Source organism: Phoca vitulina, unplaced genomic scaffold, assembly GCF_004348235.1.
Source record: "Phoca vitulina isolate PV1807 unplaced genomic scaffold, GSC_HSeal_1.0 scaffold90, whole genome shotgun sequence".
Taxonomy (NCBI): domain Eukaryota; kingdom Metazoa; phylum Chordata; class Mammalia; order Carnivora; family Phocidae; genus Phoca; species Phoca vitulina.
Genome location: NW_022589793.1, coordinates 493,702 through 516,868, shown reverse-complemented (window position 1 = coordinate 516,868; position 23,167 = coordinate 493,702). Strand labels below are relative to the sequence as shown.

The following is a 23,167-nucleotide window of genomic DNA, read 5'->3' as shown; positions in this document are numbered from 1 at the left end:
AGGACTGGGGGCGCTGTGGAGGGGCGCACAACCTGGGCTGCTGCAGTTTATAGCAGCACAGACAGAAACAGAGACAGTGTGGCCTGGAGAGCTCACTGAAAAACACACTGCGATCTCTCTGCTCTGAGGCAGAGGGTTGGAAACGGTCTCTTCTGCTCTGACTCGCGGAAGAGACGCGGAAAGCAGCCAGGGAAAGCCGCCAGAGAACAAAAGCCCCAAAAAACTGGTTCCCACTGAGACAATCCCTCGCCTCAGGGGGGCAGGGCAACTCTGCCCAAATAGGGTTGCCTGAGTAACAGTGTGACAGGCCCCTCCCCCAGAAGACAGGCTGGGAAAACAAGAGGCCAGCAACCCTAAGGTCCCTAGAAAACAGGTGCATCTTGCTTGGGTTCTGGTCAATAATTTGGACTCTATACATTCCCTCAACCACCCATCAACAGAATGACTAGGAGGAGGAACCCCCAAAATAGAAAAGACTCAGACATTATGACTTACAAATGGATGCAGATATAACCAAGATGTCGGAGATGGAATTCAGGCTAGCAATTGTGAAGACAATAGCTAGAATGGAGAAATCAATTAATGGCAACATAGAGTCTCTAGGGCAGAAATGAAAGCTGAATTGGCAGAACTTAAAAATGCTATCAATGAGATCCAATCTAACCTAGATAATCTAACAGCTAGGGTAAGTGAGGCAAAAGAACGAATAAGTGACCTGGAAGACAATATAATAAATAAAAAGGGAAAAGAGGAGGCCAGGGAAAAACAACTAAGAATCCATGAAAATAGAATCAGAGAAATAAGTGACGACACCATGAAGCATTCCAATGTCAGAATTATTGGAATCCCGGAGGGAGTGGAGAGAGAGAGAGGACTAGAAGATGTATTTGAGCAAATCGTAGATGAGAACTTCCCTAATCTGGGGACTGAAACAAACATTCGTGTCCTAGAAGCAGAGAGGACCTCTCCCAAGATCAAGGAAAACAGGTCAACACCCCAGCATGTAATAGTAAAACTCGCAAATCTTAGAACCAAGGAAACCATCTTAAGGGCAGTTAGGGGGTAGAGATTACTTACGTACAGAGGGAAGAACATCAGAATAACGTCAGACCTATCCACAGAGACCCGGCAAGCCAGAAAGGCCTGGCAAGACATATTCAGGGTACTAAACGAGAAGAACATGTAGCCAAGAATACTTTATCCGGCAAGGCTGTCATTTAGAATGGATGGAGAGATGCAGAGCTTCCAAGACCAGCAGAAACTGAAAGAATATGTGACCACTAAGCCGGCCCTGCAAGAAATATTAAGCCGTGTTCTATAAAAGGAGAAAGACCCCAAGAGTCATATACAACAGAAATTTACAGGGACAATCTATAAAAGCAACATCTTCACAGGCAACATGATGACAATTAATTCATATCTTTCAATAATCGCTCTCAACATGAATGGCCTAAATGCTCCCATAAAACAGCACAGGGTTGCAGATTGGATAAAAAGACAGGACCCATCCATATGCTGTCTACAAGAGACTCATTTTGAACCTAAAGATACATCCAGACTGAAAGTGAAGGGATGGAGATCCATCTTCCATGCCAGCAGACCTCAAAAGAAAGCTGGGGTAGCAATTCTTATATCAGAAAAATTAGATTTTAAACTAAAGTCTGTAGTTAGAGACACAGAAGGACACTATATCATTCTTAAGGGGTCTATCCAACAAGAAGATCTAACAATTGTAAATATCTATGCCCCCAACATGGGAGCAGCCATCTACATAAACCAACTGTTAACCAAAATAAAGAGTCATATTGATAACAATATGTTAATTGTAGGAGACCTCAATACTCCACTCTCAGCAATGGACAGATCATCTAAGCAGACAATCAACAAGGAAACAAGAGCTTTGAATGATACACTGCACCATATGGACCTCATAGGTATATAAAGAACATTCCACCCTAAAACAACAGAATACTCATTCTTCTCGAGCGCGCATGGAACTTTCTCCAGAATAGACCACATACTGGGTCACAAATTAGGTCTCAACCGATACCAAAAGATTGAGATTATTCCCTGCATATTCTCAGACCACAATGTTTTAAAACTGGAACTCAATCACAAGAAAAAATTTGGCAGAAATTCAAACACTTGGAAGCTAAAGACCACTCAGCTCAAGAGTGTTTGGGTCAACCAGGAAATCAAAGAAGAACTTAAACAATTCATGGAAATCAATGAAAACGAAAACACATCGGTCCAAAACCTATGGGACACTGCAAAGGCGGTCCTAAGGGGGAAATACATAGCCATACAAGCCTCACTCAAAAAAATAGAAAAATCCCGAATTCACCAACTAACTCTGCACCTTAAAGAACTAGAGAAAAAGCAACAAACGATGCCTGAGCCACACATTAGAAGAGAAATAATTAAGATTAGAGCAAAAATCAATGAATTAGAAACCAGAAACACAGTAGATCAGATCAACAAAACTAGAAGTTGGTTCTTTGAAAGAATTAATAAGATCGATAAACCACTGGCCAGACTTATCCAAAAGAAAAGAGAAAGGACCCAAATTAATAAACTTATGAATGAAAGGAGAGAGATCACGACTAACACCAAGGAAATAGAAACAATTATTAGAAATTATTTCAACAACTATATGCCAATAAACTGAGCAATCTGGATGAAATGGAGGCCTTCCTGGAAACCTATAAGCTGCCAAGACTGAAACAGGAAGAAATTGACAACCTGAATAGGCCAATAACCAGTAACGAGATTGAAGCAGTGATCAAAAACCTCCCAAAAAACAAGAGTCCAGGGCCTGATGGATTCCCTGGGGAATGCTACCAAACATTCAAAGAAGAAATAATACCTATTCTACTGAAGCTGTTTCAAAAAATAGAAACAGAAGGAAAACTTCCAAACTCATTCTATGAGGCCAGCATTACCTTAATCCCCAAACCAGGCAAAGACCCCATCCAAAAGGAGAATTTCAGACTGATATCCCTGATGAATATGGATTCCACAATCCTCAACAAAATCCTAGCTAATAGGATCCAACAATACATTAAAAGGATCATCTGCCACAACCAAGTGGGATTTATCCCCGGGATGCAAGGGTGGTTCAACATTAGCAAATCAATCAGTGTGATAGAACACATTAATAAGAGGAGGGAGAAGAACCATATGGTCCTCTCAATTGATGCAGAAAAAGCATTTGACAAAATACAACACCCTTTCCTTATTAAAACTCTTCAGAGTATAGGGATAGAGGGAACATTCCTCAAGTTCATAAAAATCCATCTATGAAAAACCCACAGCGAATACCATCCTCAATGGGGAAAAGCTGAGAGCCTTTCCCTTAAGATCAGGAACACGACAAGGATGCCCACTCTCGCCACTATTGTTCAACATAGTACTAGAAGTCCTAGCAACAGCAATCAGACAACAAAAAGAAATAAAAGGTATTCAAATTGGCAAAGAAGAAGTCAAACTCTCTTTTCACAGATGACATGATACTTTATGTGGAAAACCCAAAAGACTCCACCCCCAAATTACTAGAACTCATACAGCAATTCAGTAATGTGGCAGGATACAAAATCAATGCACAGAAATCAGTTGCTTTCTTATACACTAACAATGCAACTGTAGAAAGAGAAATTAGAGAAACGATTCCATTTACAATAGCACCAAAAACCATAAGATACCTCAGAATAAACCTAACCAAAGAGGTAAAGGATCTATACTCTAGGAACTACAGAACACTCGTGAAAGAAATTGAAGAAGACACAAAAAGATGGAAAAATATTCCATGCTCATGGATCGGAAGAATAAACATTGTTAAAATGTCTATGCTACCCAGAGCAATCTATACCTTCAATGCCATCCTGATCAAAATTCCAATGACATTTTTCAAAGTGCTGGAACAAACAATCCTAAAATTTGTATGGAATCAGAAAAGACCCCGAATCGCCAAGAAATGTTGAAAAAGAAAAACAAAGCTGGGGGCATCATGTTGCCCGATTTCAAGCTATATTACAAAGCTGTGATCACCAAGACAGCATGGTACTGGCACAAAAACAGACATATAGACCAATGGAACAGAATAGAGAACCCAGATATGGACCCTCCACTCTATGGTCAAATAATCTTTGACAAAGCAGGAAAAAACATGCAATGGAAAAAAGACGGTCTCTTCAATAAATGGTGCTGGGAAAATTGGACAGCCACATGCAGAAGAATGAAACTCAACCATTCTCTAACACTATACACAAAGATAAACTCAAAATGGATGAAAGATCTCAACGTGAGACAGGAATCCATCAAAATCCTAGAGGAGAACATAGGCAGTAACCTCTTTGACATCGGCCACAGCAACTTCTTTCAAGATACATCTCCAAAAGCTAGTGAAACTGAAGCAAAAATGAACTTTTGGGACTTCATCAAGACAAAAAGCTTCTGCACAGCAAAGGAAACAGTCAACAAAACAAAGAGGCAACCCACAGAATGGGAGAAGATATTTGCAAATGACACTGCAGATAAAGGGCTGGTATCCAAGATCTATAAAGAACTTCTCAAACTCAACACCCAAAAAATAAATAATCAAGTCAAAAAATGGGCAGAAGATATGAAAAGACACTTCTCTGAAGAAGACATACAAATGGCTAACAGACACAGGAAAAAATGTTCATCATCATTAGCCATCAGGGAAATTCAAATCAAAACCACATTGAGATACCACCTTACACCAGTTAGAATGGCAAAAATTGACTGGGAAAGAAACAAATGTTGGAGAGGTTGTGGAGAAAGGGGAACCCTCTTACGCTGTTGGTGGGCATGCAAGTTGGTACAGCCACTTTGGAAAACAGTGTGGAGGTTCCTCAAAAATTTAGAAATAGAGCTACCCTATGACTCAGCAATTGCACTCCTGGGTATTTACCCCAAAGACACAGATGCAGTGAAAAGAAGGGCCATATGCACCCCAATGTTCATAGCAGCAATGTCCGCAATAGCCAAACTGTGGAAAGAGCCGAGATGCCCCTCAACAGATGAATGGATAAAGAAGATGTGGTCCATATATACAATGGAGTATTACTCAGCCATCAGAAAGGATGAATACCCAACTTTTACATCAACATGGATGGGACTGGAGGAGATTATGCTAAGTGAAATAAGTCAAGCAGAGAAAGTCAATTATCATATGGTTTCACTTTGTTGTGGAACATAAGGAATAGCATGGAGGACATTAGGAGAAGGAAAGGAAAAATGAAGGGGGGGGAATCGGAGGGAGAGATGAACCATGAGAGACTATGGACTCTGAGAAACTGAGGGTTTTAGAGGGGACGGGGGAGGGTGGATTGGTTAGCTCAGTGATGGGTATTAAGGAGGGCTTGTACTGCATGGAGCACTGGGTGTTATACAAAAACAATGGATCATGGATCACCACACCAAAAACTAATGATGTATTGTATGGTGACTAACATAACATAATAAAATTTTAAAAAAAGGAAAGAAAGAAAGAAAAAACTGGAGGTATCACAATTCCAGATTTCAAGTTATACTACAAAGCTGTAGTGATCAAAACAGTATGGTACTGGCACAAAAACAGACACATAGATCAATGGAACAGAATAGAAAATCCAGAAATGAACCCACAAGTATATGGTCAATTAATCTTCAACAAAGAAGGAAAGCACATGCAATGGAAAAAGTCTCTTCAACAAACAGTGTTAGGAAAACTGGACAGCAACATGCAAAAGAATGAAACTGGACCATTTTCTTATAACATACACAAAGATTCAAAATGGATTAAAGACCTACATATGAGACAGTAAACCATTAAAATCCTAGAGGAGAACACAGGCAGTAACCTCTTTGACATCAGCCATAGCAACATTCTTCTAGATATGTCTAGAAACAAAAGCAAAAATAAACTATTGGGACTACATCAAAATAAAAAACTTCTGCACACTAAAGGAAACAATCAACAAAAATAAGACAAGCTACTGAATGGGAGAAGATATTTGTAAATGATATATCCAATAAGGGGTTAACATCGCAAAATATACTAAGAACATATACAACTCACATAGCATAATAAAATTAAGTTAAATTAAATTTTAAAAAAAGAACTTATATAACTCAACACCCAAAAAACAAATAATCAACCTAAAAAATAGGGAGAGGCCCTGAATAGACATTTTTCCAAAGAAGATATACAGATCATCAATATGCACATAAAAAGATGTTCAACATTACTAATCATCAGGAAATGCAAATCAAAACCACAATTAGATAACATCTTATACCTGCCCGAATGGCTAGAATCAGAAAGACAAGAAATAAGTATTGGTGAGAATATGAAGAAAAAGGAACCCTCTCACACTGTTGGTAGGAATGCAAATGGGTGTAGCTACTGCGGAAAACAGTATGGAGATTCCTCAAAAAATTAAAAATAGAATTACCATATGATCTAGTAATTCCACTATTGGATATTTACCCAAAGAAAATGAAAACACTAATTCCAAAAGATATATGCATCCCTATGTTTATTGCAGCATTATTTATAGTAGCCAAGATATGCAAGCAACTCAAATGTCTATCAATAGATGGATTAGGAAGATGTGGTATATATATAATGAAATATTACTCATCCGTGAAAAAGAATGGGATCTCGCTATTTGCAAGGATGTGTATTCTAAGTCTAAAGAGATTAACTACATATTGAAATGGAAAATTTTCAAAAGGAACAAGGGATTTATAACACAATATTCAAAATATTCAGCATACAACCCCAAATTACTCAACAAACCAAGATAAGGAATATCTAAACTCTAAAAACAAAAAGAAAATCCTCAGATGCCAAATCAAGATGACATAGATATTAGAATTATCTAATAATGACTTTAAAGCAGCTATCATTTGGGACACCTGGGTGGCTCAGTCGTTAAGCATCTGCCTTCGGCTCAGGTCATGATTCCAGGTCCTGGGATCGAGCCCCACACCGGGCTCCCTGCTCGGCGGGAAGCCTGCTTCTCCCTCTCCCACACTCCCTGCTTGTATTCCCTCTCTCGCTGTGTCTCTCTCTGTCAAATAAATAAATAAAATCTTAAAAAAAAAAAGCAGCTATCATTAAAAAAAAAGTGCTCCAATAATAATCAGTCATGAACACTGACAACTCAATATCAATAATAACAGAGGGAAATCTTTAACATACTTCTCTCCATAACTGATATAACTGACATAAAATCCATGTTAAAGATATAAACAGGGGCACCTGGGTGGCTCAGTCGGTTAAGCATCTGCCTTCGGCTCAGGTCATGATCTTGGGGTCCTGGGATCAAGCCCTGCATCAGGCTCCCTGCTCAGCAGAGAATCTACTTGTCCCTCTCCCTCTGTCCCTCCTCTGGCACATGTGAGCGCTCTCTGTCTCAAATAAATAAATAAAATCTTTAAAAAAAAAAGATATGAACAACAGGGGAACCTGCCTGGCTCAGTCAGTGGAGCATGATGTGACTCTTGATCTCAGGGTTGTGAGTTCAACCCCCACACTGGGTGTAGAGATTACTTAAAAAAATAATAATAATTAAAAGTTTTAAAAAGATATGAACAAGGGGGTCACCTGGGTGGTACAGTCAGTTGAACATCCAACTCTTGGTTTCAGGTCAGGTGTGATCTCAGGGTCCTGGGATAGAGCTGGTGTTGGGTTCCGTGCTCAGCACAGAGTCTGCTTGGAATTCTCTCTCCCTCTCCCTCTGCCCTTCCCATTCATGCTCATGCATGCTCTCTCTCGCTCTCTTTCTCAAAATAAATAAATAAATCTTAAAAAAAAAAAAAGATATGAACAATATAGGGATGCCTGGGTGGTTCAGTTGGTTAAGTGTCTGACTCTTGATTTTGGTTCAGGTCATGATCTCAGGGTTGTGAGATCCAGCCCTGCATAAGGCTCCACAATGGGCATAGAGTCTACTTAAGATTCTTGCTCTCTGGGGCACCTGGGTGGCTCAGTTGGTTGAGTGGCTGCTTCAGCTCCAGTCATGATCCCAGGGTCCTGGGATCAAGCCCCACATTGGGCTCAGCAGGGAACCTGCTTCTCTCTCTCCCTCTGACATTCCCCCTCCTCGTACTCTCTCTGTCTGTCAAATAAATAAATAAAATCTTTAAAAAAATCTCGTGAATGGATAAAGAAGATGTGGTATATATATACAATGGAATATTATGCAGCCATCAAAAGGAATGAGATCTTGCCATTTGCAACGACGTGGATGGAACTGGAGGGTATTATGCTGAGCGAAATAAGTCAATCAGAGAAAGACATGTATCATATGACCTCACTGATATGAGGAATTCGTAATCTTAGGAAACAAACTGAGGGTTGCTGGAGTGGTGGAGGGTGGGAGGGATGGGGTGGCTGGGTGATAGACATTGGGAAGGGTATGTCTTATGGTGAGTGCTGTGAATTGTGTAAGACTGTTGAATCACAGGCCTGTACCTCTGAAACAAATAATACATTATATGTTAAAAAAAAGAAGAAGAAGAAGAAGAAGATAGCAGGAAGGGAAAAATGAAGGGGGGGAAATCGGAGGTGGAGACAAACCATGAGAGACTATGGACTCTGAGAAACAAACTGAGGGTTTCAGAGGGGAGGGGGGTGGCGGGATGGGTTAGCCTGGTGATGGGTATTAAAGAGGGCACGTACTGCATGGAGCACAGGTTATACGCAAACAATGAATCATGGAACACTATATCAAAAACTAATGATGTAATGTATGGGGATTAACATAACATAATAAAAAAAAGAAAAAGAAAAAAAAATCTCGGTCTCCTTCTTCCTCTGCACCTCCCTCACCTCTCTCTCTCTCTAAAAAAAAATATATGAAGAACATGACTAATAGTTATTATAACATGCACAGAAAACTGCACCCATTGAACACACAGTACACATTGTTCTTAGTACACACATGCATGTAGAATATTTGCTAAAATTGGCTACAGTCTAGACCACAAAGCTAGTGCCATCAAAATTTCAAAAAACTAAACTCAAATACTGGCTCCTAATATGTTTGAAAATTTTTAAATGCTTTTCGAGTTATCTTATGGGTCAAAGAAAAAATCCACAATGAAAATTAGAAACTCTTTTGAACTATATAATAAAGAAAACACTATACTTCAATTTGTAGATTGCAACTAAAGTTATCACTAGAAGTAAATTTAGAGGCTTAAATACAAAGATTAGAAAAGAAGAATATCTAAAGACCTGGGGAGAACTCAGCCAGCATAGACTGGACACAGAAAGCACTAATCAGAAAGGTAAAGACTTCATTACATTAAAATTAATAACTTTTACAAATCCAAAGACACCATTAAGACAAGCTACAGACTGGGAGTAAATACTTGCAATACATACATCACACAAAAAACTAGTATGCAAAATATATAAAGAATGCTTGTAAATCTATGAAAGAAGACACCCAACCCTAAGAAAAATGGGGAAAAGACATTTGAACTGACACTTCACAAAAGAGGATATCCATGTGGCCAATAAGCATATGAAAAGGTGCTCAACAACATTAGTTAACAAGGAAAATCAAATTAAAACCACAATGACTATACTATACCTTGGCTAATTGAATTTAAATTAAAAAAATAAATAAAATAAAACCGCAATGAGAGACCACTATATGCCTTCCAGAATGGTTAAAATTTAAAAACACCACCAAGTGTTGGCATACTTATAGAGCAAGAGTTAACTCCCATATATTACTGATTATGAGAAAATTGGCACAAACATTTTGGAAAAACGTTTGGCCTTATTTAACAGGGCTGAAAACATGTATACTGTATACTCCATCAACCTCAATCCTAGGTATAAACCCAACAGAAAAACGTGCACATGTGCACTAAAATATTCACAATAGCTTACTGTAATAGCCCAATACTTGAACAACCAAGTATCCATTAAGAGAAGAGTGATAAATTGTGCTATATTCATTAAATGTAATAGTACACAGCAATGAAAATGCCAAACTGTAGCTACACAGAAGAACACAAAAGGATAGCTATTGTAGGGGCTCCTGGGTGGCTCAGTTGTTGAGCGTCTGCCTTCGGCTCAGGTCATGATCCCAGGGTCCTGGGATCGAGTCCCACAACGGGCTCCCTGCTCGGCGGGAGGCCTGCTTCTCCCTCTCCCACTCCCCCTGCTTGTATTCCCTCTCTCACTGTCTCTCTCTCTCTCAAAGTAAATAAAATCTTTTTAAAAAAATTAAAAAAAGGGCGCCTGGGTGGCTCAGTTGGTTAAGCGACTGCCTTCGGCTCAGGTCATGATCCTGGAGTCCCTGGATCGAGTCCCGCATCAGGCTCCCTGCTCAGCAGGGAGCCTGCTTCTCCCTCTGACCCTCCCCCATCTCATGTGCTCTCTCTCTCTCATTCTCTCTGTCTCAAATAAATAAATAAAATCTTTAAAAAAAAAAAATTAAAAAAAAAAAGGATAGCTATTGTACAATTCTATTTAAATAAAGTTTAAAACCAGGTAACATTAACATAGGGTTTTAGAAGTTAGTGATTATCTTTTTTTTATTATGTTCAATTAGCCAACGTATAGTACATCATTAGTTTTTGATGTATTGTTCAACAATTCATTAGTTGTGTATAACACCCAGTGCTTGTGGAAGAGGGATGGTGTAGTGATTTGGATGGAATGTGAGGAATTTCTGGATTGCGGGCATCATTCTATTTCTTGACTGGAATAGTTGTTATATGGTGTGTTCACGTTGGATAATTTAGTGATCTGTACACATAGGTATGTGTATTTTATATTTCAATTAGAAACTCTAAAATGAAAAAGTAAATAGAAATTTAAACTACCTGATTGAAGTTTGTGTAACATGACCTGGAGACACAAAGAGAAAACTAGTAAATTGTAGTTGAAAATAGATTTCAAAGAGATTACTCACCAGTTAGAAAAGAGAGAAAAAGACATGCTGGTCAGAGAAACAAAAATAAGAATGGCACAAAATGAACTATTTGGGGTGGAAGGAAAAGGGTTTAATGTGAAGTAAGACTAAGGAGAAACGGAGGATAGGGAAACCAATGAGAGGATTTCTGAAATAGCTGGATGGTAAAAAAAAATCAGTAAGAGCTTGAACTAGAAAATGACATTTCTACACATGGAGGGAAAGAAACAGAATTTAGAAAAAAGATAACTACTGTGGACATCTACATAACATTTCCTATGTATCTCTCCAATCATTGCCATAACCCTATGTGGTAGGAGTATTTTTACCTCCATTTTACAGTCAAGGCACAGAGAGGTTAAGTAACTTACCTAAAAGTTAGAGAGGCAGGAAATGGCAGCATTCTAAATACTATATATATTATACTATACTATACTATACTATACTATACTATACTATACTATACTGATAAGATTGAGGTTTCAAGCCTGGGTGATTTGGGGAATGATAATTTCATTAGCATATCCAGGCAACCTGGAAGAAGGGACAATCCCTTGCCTCTGAAAAGAATGATTTCTCTTTCTATATTGTTCTGTCTTCATTGAACCCAAGCATCACTGTCCCTTCAGGAAACACAGCATATTTCCTCACCCCAATACAACAAGATCAAACTACCTTAAGAACAACCTGATACGTGGAAAAGCAAGCTGCTGAAAGAAGTGTGGGCAAAATTCCAGAATATGAAGTTAATTATGAACATATCCATTTCCACTGATTTCTACCACCCAAATATTTCTTAAACTCTTCCCTCCTTTATACTAAACCACACGGACTTAGGCCCTCCCTGCTTTTCTCCTGGTCTGTTATAATTGCCTCACAGTTGGTTCCACACCTTCAGTCTTCATATCACAGCCAAACTTCATGTGAGCAAACTACAGCCTATGGGCCAAATCTAGCCCACAAACTACTTCTCTATGTCCTGTGAGCTAAGAACAATTTTTGCATTTCTAAATGGTTGAAGAGGAAGGAGAAGAAGAGGAAGAGAAGGAGGAAGAAGCAGAAGAAGAGGAGGAGGAGAAGGAGGAGGAGAAAAAGAAAAGGATATGTAACAGAGGTGCATGTGGCCCACAAGCCTAAAAAATTTACTATTCTGTGCTTTCCAAAAAAGCTTGCCAACCCTTACTCTAAACCATGCTCTCCCCACATTCCTTTCCAGGGTCATTCTTCTCCCAGCAGCACTGATAGGAACGCTGACAGGATACTGATAGTCTCAAAACCCATCCTCTGAGGCTGTCTCCCCATTGCACAGACCAAGCATCACACCCTCAGTACTTTAAGAACAACTTTTTTTCACACCTGTAGGTACTTAATATTATAAAAGTAACTCAGTTTACTACTATCTCCTCAACTAAACCTTTAACAACTAGTAGGTAGAAATTGTGTCCTCTTTTTAACTGCCATTTGTTGAGTGCTTACTATAGGTGAGAGACTGACTTAGATACTTTTTAAAATAAAATGTTACTTAATCCCCCTGAGAGCCCTAGAAATTTGGTATTATCTTCAATTTACATCTTAAGAAACAGGCTATGATCACAGAGTTAATTATTGGTGGAGCCAAGATTTAAAGCTAAACTCTGTATCAAAGTCCCTGACAAAAGTAGGTAATTAATAAATAAATGAACAAATTAATGGATTAAGATGGATGAATCAATGGTTTTCTGACTTTAGAGCCACTGTTTTTAACAATATGGTCTTAATTTCACAACATTGAAATGCATCTCAAATCTTGAAATTGAAGTGTATCTTAAATTAGTCTAACTCAAGGGCTCATATGATTATTTCTTTGTTGCCCATTTTATTCCAAAAAAGATTCAGGACATTTAATATATGACATCTCTCCATAATATCCATGTTAAATAGTCATTCAGTCAATAAAGCTACAGGCCAAATCAAGAATTTAAATAAAAGTAGAACTTCAGAAAATTTGTATATTTGTATATTGCTATTGCGATATAACTGTTCACCAATGCCAAATGTACAGAATACAAAATCTGTTCCACAGGCCCAAAATGCTGCAAAGAAAGTGAAGTTACCTTTAATCTCTTTTCCTTTTCTGAAACAATGGTCCTGATGAGCGTAAGTTCGGTTAGAGAAAATACAAGTAAAACTACCAAAGGGAAGATACTCATAAAATTCCACAAAAAACTATCATTATAATAAGCAGGGAATGGAAACTGCCTAAGAAAAATTAAGAAACCACTAAACACTTGTTCTGCAGCTCTGCCGTTATGGTACGTCATGATGGCCCGATCTACGACATGCTGCAAAAGCAGGAACCCTTCTCTGATGTACCCTAAATGAGAAAACAAAGAGGGTCAAGTTCAGTATACCAAGAAACAACCAGGCAAACAAAGAAGGCAATTTGAGTAATTCAAAACTTTTAACTCAAAGAACAAAACAGTTTCCCAAAACCTATAGTAATTTGTGACACAAACAGATAATAAATAACATGGAATTGTATTACCCTCTTCCCAAAACTGAAATACTACATGAAAATGATACAGTTGCTTTATGTAATTTTATCAGCCAAAATAAATGAGAATTCAATACCAGACATACCAGACATATAAATAGAAGTGATGCTCAAAACAAGTGTGATACAATCCCATTTACAATAGCATCAAAAAGAATAAAATACATAGGAATAAACTTAACCGAGGAGGTGAAAGACTTACACACTGAAAACTACAAAACATTGCTGAAAGAAATTAAAGATGACACAAGTAAATGGAAAGACATTCCTTGTTCCTGGATTGGAAGACTTACTGTTGTTAAAATATCCATACTACCCAGAATGATCTCCAGATTCAATGCAACCTCTACCAAAATCCTTGTGATGAGCACCAGGTGTATGTATGGAAGTCCTGAATCACTAAATTGTATACCCAAAACTAATATTACACTGTACGTTAACTAACTGGAATTTAAATAAAAACTTAAAAAAATCCCAGTGGCATTTTTTGCAGAAACAGAAAAAACAATCCTAAAATCCATATAAAATTGCACAGAGCCTTGAATAGCCAAAACAATCGTAAGCAAAGAGAGCACCTGCTCTTGTGAGCTGGAGGCCTTGCACTAACTGATTTCAAAATATAATGCAAAAGTACAGTAATCAAAAGAGTATTGGTATAGTAGCAGCATAAAGACTGAAATAGAGACCAACAGAACAGACGGCCCAGAAATAAATTCTCCCATATATGGTCAGATGACCTTCGACAAGGCCACCAGGAGAAAAGACACTCTCTTCAAAACAAATGGTGCTAGATAAACTGGATATCCACATGCAAAAGAATGGAGTTGGATTCTTACCCAAAACTGCATGCAAAAGTTAAATCAAAAGAGATTAAAGGCCTAAACATAACACCTGAAATTACAAAACTCTAGAAGAAAACATATAGGGCAAAAGTTTCGTGACATTAGATTTCACAATGATGTGGCTATGACACCAAAAGCACAGGTGACAAAAGCAGAAAACAGATGACTTCAAACTCAAAAGCTTCTACACAGGAAGGAAACAATCAACAGAGTAAAAAGGCAACCTATGGAATGGGAAGAAATACTCACAAACCATATAACTGATAAAGGGTTAATATCCAGAATATATAAAGAGGGTGCTTGAGTGGCTCAGCTGATTAGGCATCAGACTCTTTTTTTTTTGGTTCAGGTCATGATCTCAGGGTCCTGGGATCGAGCCCTGTGAGGGGCTCTGCACTCAAGCAGGGAGTCTACTTGAGGATTCTCTCTTTCCCTCTCTCTCTGCCCCTCCCACTGCCCACACACGCACTCTCTCTCTCAAATAAATAAATAAATCTCGGGGCACCTGGGTGGCTCAGTCGGTTAGGCATCTGCCTTCTGCTCAGGTCATGATCTCAGGGTCCTGGGATCGAGCTCTGTGTTGGGCTCCCTGCTCAGCAGGGAGTTTGCTTCACCCTTTCCCTCTGCCTCTCTGCTCATGCTCACTCTTCTCTCTCTCTATCTCAAATAAATAAATAAATAAATCTTTAAAAAAAAGTATACATACATGCAATGGAATATTACTCAGCCATCAGAAAGGATGAATATCTACCATTTATATCAACATGGATGGAACTGGAGGGGATTATGCTAAGTGAAATAAGTCAATCAGAGAAACACAATTATCATATGGTTTCATTCATATGTGGAACATAAGGAATAGTGCAGAGGACAATAAGGGAAGGGAGGGAAAACTGAAGGGGAAGAAATCAGAGAAGGAGACAAACCATATGAGACCCTTGCCCTGGGAAACAAAGAGGGTTGCTGAAAGGGAGGTGGGTGGGGAGATGGGGTAATTGGGTGATGGGCATTAAGGAGGGCATGTGATGTGATGAGCACTGGGTGTTATACTTGACTAATGAGTCATTGAACATTATATCAAAAACTAATGATGTACTATAACTTGGCTAATTGAATTTAAATTAAAAAATAAAAACAAAAAATAAAAAGTAAAATAAAAATAAACAAATCTTTAAAAAAGAATATATAAAGAACTCCTCTAACTCAACAACAAAAATAAGCCAATTAAAAAATGGGCAAAGGACTTGAACAGACATTTCTCCAAAGAAAACACACAAATGGTCAAAAAACACAAGAAAAAACATTCAACTTCACTAATCATCAGAGAAATGCATATCCAAATCACAATGAGATATCACTACCAAAAAAACAGAAAAGAACAAGTGTTAATGAGGATGTAAAGAAATTGGAATCCTTGTGCTCTCTTGGTAGGAATATAAAATGGTGCACAGTATGGAGGTTTCTCAAAATACTAAAAAATAACTACCATATGATCCAGCAATCCCACTTCATGGCATATATCCAAAAGAACCGAAGAAAGGATCTCAAAGAGATAACACACTCATGTTCACTGCAGCATTATTCACAATAGCCAAGAGGTGAAAGCAACCTATGTCCCTCCACAGATGAATGGATAAACAAAATGCACCATATACATACAGTGGAATATTATTCAGCCTTTAAAAAGAGAGAAATTCTGTCATATGCCACAACACGGATACACCCTGAGGACATTATGCACAAAAAGACAAGTAATATATGATTCCACTTATATTGGGCATTTGACCTACATTCACAGAAACAGAAAGTAGAATCTTGGTTTCCAGGGGCTGGAGGGAGGGAAACATTAGGAAGTATTTAATGGATAGCATTTCAGGTTTGCAATATTAAAAGTTTTAAAGATCTGCTGCACAACAACATGGCTATAATTAACAATGTTGTATTGGGCACTTAAAAAGTGAAGAAGGTATATCTCATGTTAAGTGTTCTTATTACAATTGTAAAAATCTCACTTTTAAATTTCACTGAACTAATTCTGATCTTCTCTCCCACCACCTATCCTCAGGTGATTTAATTGGCTAAAGGCCTAATAATTAATATCATAGAATCTTCATGTCAAAAGGGACCTAAAGGGTGGCCTAGTCCAAACATTCATTTTTCAGATGAAGAAACTTTATCTAGAATGTTTAGGATCATAAAGCTACTGATTAATAAAGTCTGAACAAAAAACATCAAGTCACCTAATTCCCAGTCACCACACTTTAATCAAAGAGTATCCCCTCATACCAAATTTTTAATGTTAATTTGCTATGCAGTGTCACTCAATAGTTGGAGTTTGCCTAATTATCTTCTGTCTTGTTTTATAGAACATGGTCTTTTTAAGGAAACACCTCGTTCCAGAAGTAACACTCTATTTAAATATTTTTATGTGACCAACTCTTCTTTCTGGTTTTAAACTACTCTTTTTCTACCAAGATCATGCTATTTTCAATTAACTTACTCTAACAAATTACATTTAGGTGGCAGTAGATTAATTATAAGAGAGGCCAGACTCTTTTTTAACTTTTGCTTGGAAAAATATTCAAAATGTTTTTGATAAGATGACAAAACAACACACAATCAATACCACCATTCTAGTTTAACTATTTTCGTTTTTGGACAGCCATCCCAATCTTTGTATAGGTTCATACATACTTTTCATAGCTATGATTCTGTATATATGGTTCTCTATTTATTAGGCCTGATAAGAATTATTTTTAACCACCACTACACAGTAGTTGTCAAACTGACATATCCTCATATGCTTAACCATGTACTTATTATACACTGTTTTGATTGTTGCCAATTTTCATTGATAATGGTTAAATTGCACATAGCTTTTGTCTGCTGTTCAATGATTTCCTAAAGCTAACTTCTCAGAATTGTTTTAGTTCAAAGCCCTTACTGTTTATTTTTTTCCTTCAAGGTACTCTATACAATTAAAAAAGAATTTAAAATTACCATTGCATAATTAAAACTCATTCATCAACCAAAAAGAATAATTTAACCACAACGCTATAAAACTTGGAATTCAACCACAAAAAAAAATTTGGAAAGACCACAAATACATGGAGGTTAAAGAACATCCTACTAAAGAATGAATGGGGCTAATTGGATTTATTTTTTTTCTTTTTTCTTTTCTTTCTTTATTTTTTAAAAATTTTATTTTATTATATTATGTTAGTCACCATATAGTACTATATGGTGGCTAACTGAATTTAAATTAAAAAATTAAAAATTAAAAAAAATTAAAGAAAAGGAATGAATGCGTTAACCAGATAATTAAAGAAGAAATAAAAAAAATAGCATGGAGGACCACAGGGGAAGGGAGGGAAAACTGAATGGGAAGAAATCAGAGAGGGAGACATACCATTGGAGACTCTGGACTCCAGGAAACAAACTGAAGGTTACAGAAAGGAGGGGGGATGGGGTAACCAAGTGATGGGTATTAAGGAGGGCACGTGTTGTGATGAGCACTGGGTGTTATATGCAACTAATGAATCATTGAACACTACATCAAAAACTAATGATGTACTATGTGCTGGCTAACTGAACATAAATAAATAAATAAATAAATAAATAAATAAATAAATAAATAAATATACAGTCATTACATTAAAAAAAAAAATAAAAAAATACATGGGAGCAAATAAAAATGAAAACACAACAGTCTAAAATCTTTGTGATGCAGCAAAGGCAGTCCTAAAGGGAAGTATATTGCAATACAAGCCTAATTTTAGTATATGTGCTGCTGAAGCGAGCACGCAATACAAGCCTAATTCAAGAAGCAAGAAAAGTCTCAAATACACAACCTACACTTACACCTAAAGGAGCTAGAAAAGGAACAGCAAATAAAGCCTCAGGCCAGCAGAAGGGAAATAATAAAGATTAGAGCAGAAATAAATGATATAGAAACAAAAAAAATGAAAAAATTGAGATTTCAATTTAATGAAACTAAGAGCTCATTTTTCAAAGAATTTATTCTTCAAAAGAATTAATAAAATTGATAAACCCATAGCCAGATTTATAAAAAAGATAAAAGGACCCAAATAGATAAAATCATGAATGAAAGAGGACATATCACAACCAACACCACAGAAATACAAACAATTATAAGAGAATACTATGAAAAATTATATGCCAACAAACTGAGCAACCTGGAAGAAATGGACAAATTCCTAGAAACCTACAAACTACCAAAATTGAAACAGGAAGAAATAGAAAATTTGAACAGATCCATAACCAGCAAAGAAATTGAATCAGTAATCAGAAATCTCCCAACAAACCAAAGTTCAGGGCCATATAGATTCCCAGTGGAATTCTACCAGACACTGAAAGAAGAGTTAATACCTATTCTCCTCAAACTGTTCCAAAAAGTAGAAATGGAAGGAAAACTTCCAAATTCATTCTACAAGGCCAGCATTACCTTGATTTCAAAACCAGATAAAGATCCACTAAAAAGGAGAATTACAGGCCAGTATCCCTGATGAACATGGATGCAATAAAATACTAGCAAATCAAATTCAACAGTACATTTGATGAGTTATTCACCATGATCAAGTGGGATTTATTCCTGGGCTGCAAGGGTGGTCAACACCTGCAAATCAATCAACGTGATATGCCATATTTATTAAAGAAAGGATAGGAACCATATGATCCTGTCAATAGATGAAGAAAAAGCATTTGACAAAACACAGCATCCTTTCTTGATAAAAACCCTCAACAAAGTAGGGATAGATGGAACATACCTCAACATCATAAAGGCCATATATGAAAGGCCAACAGCTAATATCATCCTCAATGGGGAAAAAACTGAGAGCCTTTCCCCTAAAGTCAGGAACAAGACAAGGATGTCTACTCTCACCACTGTTATTTAACAGAGTACTGGAAGTCCTAGCCTGTCTGATTAGACAACAAAAAGAAATAAAAAGCATCCAAACTTTCACTGTTTACAGACGACATCATACTCCATGTAGAAAACCCAAAAGACTCCACCAAAAAACTAGAACTCATACAAGAATTCAGCAAAGTTGCAGGATATAAAATCAATGTGCAGAAATCTGTTGCATTTCTGTACGTCAATAACGAAGTAGCAGAAAAAGAAATCAAGGAATTTATCCCATTTACAATTGCACCAAAAACAATAAAATACCTAGGAATAAATCTAACTAAAGAAGTAAAAGATCTGTACTCTGAAAACTACAAAACACTTATGAAAGAAATTGAAGAGGACACAAAGAAATGGAAAAGCATTCCATGCTCATGGACTAGAAGAACACATATTGTTAAAAGGTCTATACTACACAAAGCAATCTATACATTTAATGCAATCCCTATCAAAATACCACCAGCATTTTTCACAGACCTAGAACAATCCTAAAATTTGTATGGAACCACAAAAGACCCCGAATAGTCAAAGCAATTGTGAAAAAGAAAAACAAAACTGGAGGTATCAGGGGGTGCCTGGGTGGCTCAGTCGTTGAGTGTCTACCTTCGGCTCAGGTCGTGGTCCCAGGGTCCTGGGATCGAGCCCCATGTCAGGCTCCCTGCTCCGTGGGAAGCCTGCTTCTCCCTCTCCCAGTCCCCCTGCTTGTGTTCCCTTCTCTCGCTGTGTCTCTCTCTGTCAAATAAATGAATAAAATCTTTAAAAAAAAAACCCAAAAACTGGAGGTATCAGGATTCCGGATTTCAAGCTGTATTACAAAGCTGTAGTCATCAAGACAATATGGTACTGGCACAAAAACAGATACATAGATCAATGGAACAGAATAGAGAACCCAGAAATGGACCCACAACTGTATGGTCAAGTTCCTTTGACAAAGCAGGAAAGAATATCCAGTGGAAAAAAGAAAGTGTCTTAAACAAACAGGGTTGGGAACATGCAGAACATGGACAACATGCAGAAGAATGAAACCGGACCACTTTCTTACACAATACACAAAAATAAATTCAAAATGGATGAAAGACTTCAATGTGAGATAGGAAACCATCAAAATCCTAGAGGAGAACATGGGCAGAAACCTCTTAGACCTCGGCCGTAGCAATTTATTATTAAACACATCGCTGGAGGAAGGGAAACAAAAGCAAAAATGAACTATTGGGATTTCATCAGGATAAAAAGCTTTTGCACAGCGAAGGAATCAACTAAAACTAAAAGCAGCCTACGAAATGGGAGAAGATATTGCAAATGACATATCAGATAAAGGGTTAGTATTCAAAATCTATAAAGAACTTCCCAAACTCAACACCCAAAAAACCCAAATAATCCAGCTAGGAAATGGGCAGAAGACATGAATGGACACTTTTCCAAAGAAGACATCCAGATGGCTAACAGACACATGAAAAGATGCTCAACATCTATTCAGCATCAGGGAAATGCAAATCAAAACCACAATGGGATATCACCTCACACCTTCAGGAGGGCTAAAATTAACAATGCAAGAAACAACTGCTGTTGGCGAGAATGCGGAGAAAGAGGGACCCTCTTGCACTGTTGGTGGGAATGCAAACTGGTGTGGCCACTCTGGTGAACAGTTTGGAGTTTCCTCAAAAAGTTAAAAATAGAACTACTCTATAATCCAGCAATTGCACTAGTAGGCATTTACCCAAAGGATACAAAAATACAGATTTGAAGGGGTACATGCACCCAGATGTTTATAGAAGCATTATCAACAATAGCCAAACTATGGAGAGAGCCCAAATGTCCATGGACTGATGAATGGATAAAGAAGACGTGGTATGTATAATATTACTCAGCCATCAAAAAGAATGAAATCTTGCTTTTTGCAATGACGTGGATGGGAGCTAGTGTATATTATGCTAAGTGAAATAAGTCAGTCAAAGAAAGATAAATACCATATGATCTCACACATGTGGAATTTAAGAAAGAAAACAGATGAACATATGGGAAGGGGGAAAAGAAAAAAAAAGAAAGAGGGAAACAAGCCACATGAGACTCTTAAGGATAGAGAACAAATGGAGGGAGGTGAGTGGGGGATGAGCTAGATGGGTAATGGGTATTAAAGAAGGCACTTGCTGTGATGAGCACTGGGTATTGTATGTAAGTGATGAATCACTGAATTCTACTCCAGAAACCAATATTGCACTCTGTTAACTAACCAAAATTTAAATTAAAAAAAAAAATAATTTAGAACCATAAATATGCAGGCAATGTTAGTTTATGAAGATGTGTCTATTAAGTCAGCAGAGCCAACTTTTACTAACTAAGACTATATAAATGCAGGGATACACACTGATAAAGTTCAGGAAATGATCTACAGTTTTAGGAAGATATTTTTCAAATGCATAAGGTTTTCTATATGCTTGTTTTTACAATAAAAACTCAATTTTAAAAATGTACTGCCACAATGAATAAACTTTTCACTCATAGAAAAAAAATGATCCACACATGTTGATATGACTACTAGCTTGCAACCAAAATATTAATGTAAGTATGCTGGAGGACTGCTCACCAGGATCTCCCCCATCATCACCAACTGGGTTCCTGGGTCCTAGAGAAGGTATCTCTGGAAAGAGAAGATGTGTATTCCATCCAGTAGCTTCTAAGGAGCTTAGCAAATTTGAAGATTTCTCAGTACCTGCACCAAAACGCAGATGATATTTTACCTAGAATAAACAATAGAAAACAAACAACATGTAAGACCAATGAACGCTAAAAAGCAAGAGCAATGAAAGGAAAAGAAAATACAAAGCTAAAATTTGTGTTTGGAGGACAGAGTGAGCAATTCAGGATTCTAAATGATAAGAAATGACAGTACCACTGACACAAGGGACAAGCAGCAAGCCTCATGTGCCATAATCATAGTCAAAGTTAGAAATCAATTAAATTTATATCTCTGCTCTATCATCTTCAGGCATTTTGTCTCTGAGTTACAAAGACGCCAACAGTGGTACCTTGATCATTACAAATGTATTTTTCTATCTCCACAGCTGGCTTGCCTAACTCGGTGAGACCTCAAACAGTTCTATTACTTTTCTTTCCTATTATGTTAGCCAATTATGGTAAAGATTGTCTCCCTCTTCAAAAAGTGAATAACAGAAAAGGAAAAAGCCCAGATATAATAAGAGTAGGGATAATAAAATTTAAATGTAGAATGCTGCATATTTTAAATATTACATGAAAAGAAAATGATGTATCTAGAGAGCTGAGCCAACTTCAGGGTAAGTTATGGTAGATCTGAGTAGTCAGTAGGGTGAGAAGAAACAGGCAAGTGCACCATGTCTGGGCAAACATTCACATAATTCAGTAATTCGAAAGCAACATTTTAAGTAGCTACAGCATGCTTAAATATTATTAATACACAATTCTTGACCTCGAGGAACTAACGAGGTGTTCGGGGAGCACAGAAGAGAGAAGGGAAGACTTTGCATAGGTAGTTACAGCAAGAGTTTTATAGAAATTAATAGTAAGAGTTACCCCAGAAAAAGAAGGGCAGGCAGAGCATCAAAAGGAAAGAGGATAACGTGATCAAAGGCAGAGAAGCAAGAGACCACACAGGACATACTACTGGTTGGAGATTGCTAGAGCATGAAGTTCAAAGAAAGAAGAGGCAACACGAGGCTGAAGGGCTCTTCAGAAAACAGGTCACTGATGACCTGTTCATGGAGAACCCCTGGAGCTTTTTACACAGCACAGTGACATGGTCTTTTCTGCGTTCTTATTAGATCATCGTGCTATCTATGGTAGAGATACGTCTTGCCCAGGAAAATCAGCTAAGTTCCCGAAGAGTTGGTTTTGGTGCAGGGAGAGTACAGGAGGTGATGTACAAAAAAGTACAAAAAAGGAG

At 37.5% G+C, this 23,167-nt stretch overlaps 1 protein-coding gene across 1 annotated transcript in view; it reads right to left on the bottom strand.

Annotated features, from left to right (window-relative positions):
* The window catches only part of LOC116626773 (ATP-binding cassette sub-family A member 3-like), a 177,460-nt gene that overhangs the window by 145,099 nt on the left and 9,194 nt on the right, over window positions 1–23,167 (bottom strand). Inside the window, exons 4-5 of the mRNA XM_032396276.1 lie at window positions 21,833–21,986; window positions 13,040–13,299 (exon numbers count right to left, since the gene is read on the bottom strand). Of these exons, the coding sequence (XP_032252167.1) occupies window positions 13,040–13,299; window positions 21,833–21,986 (414 nt within the window). The remainder of the gene's footprint in view (window positions 1–13,039; window positions 13,300–21,832; window positions 21,987–23,167) is intronic.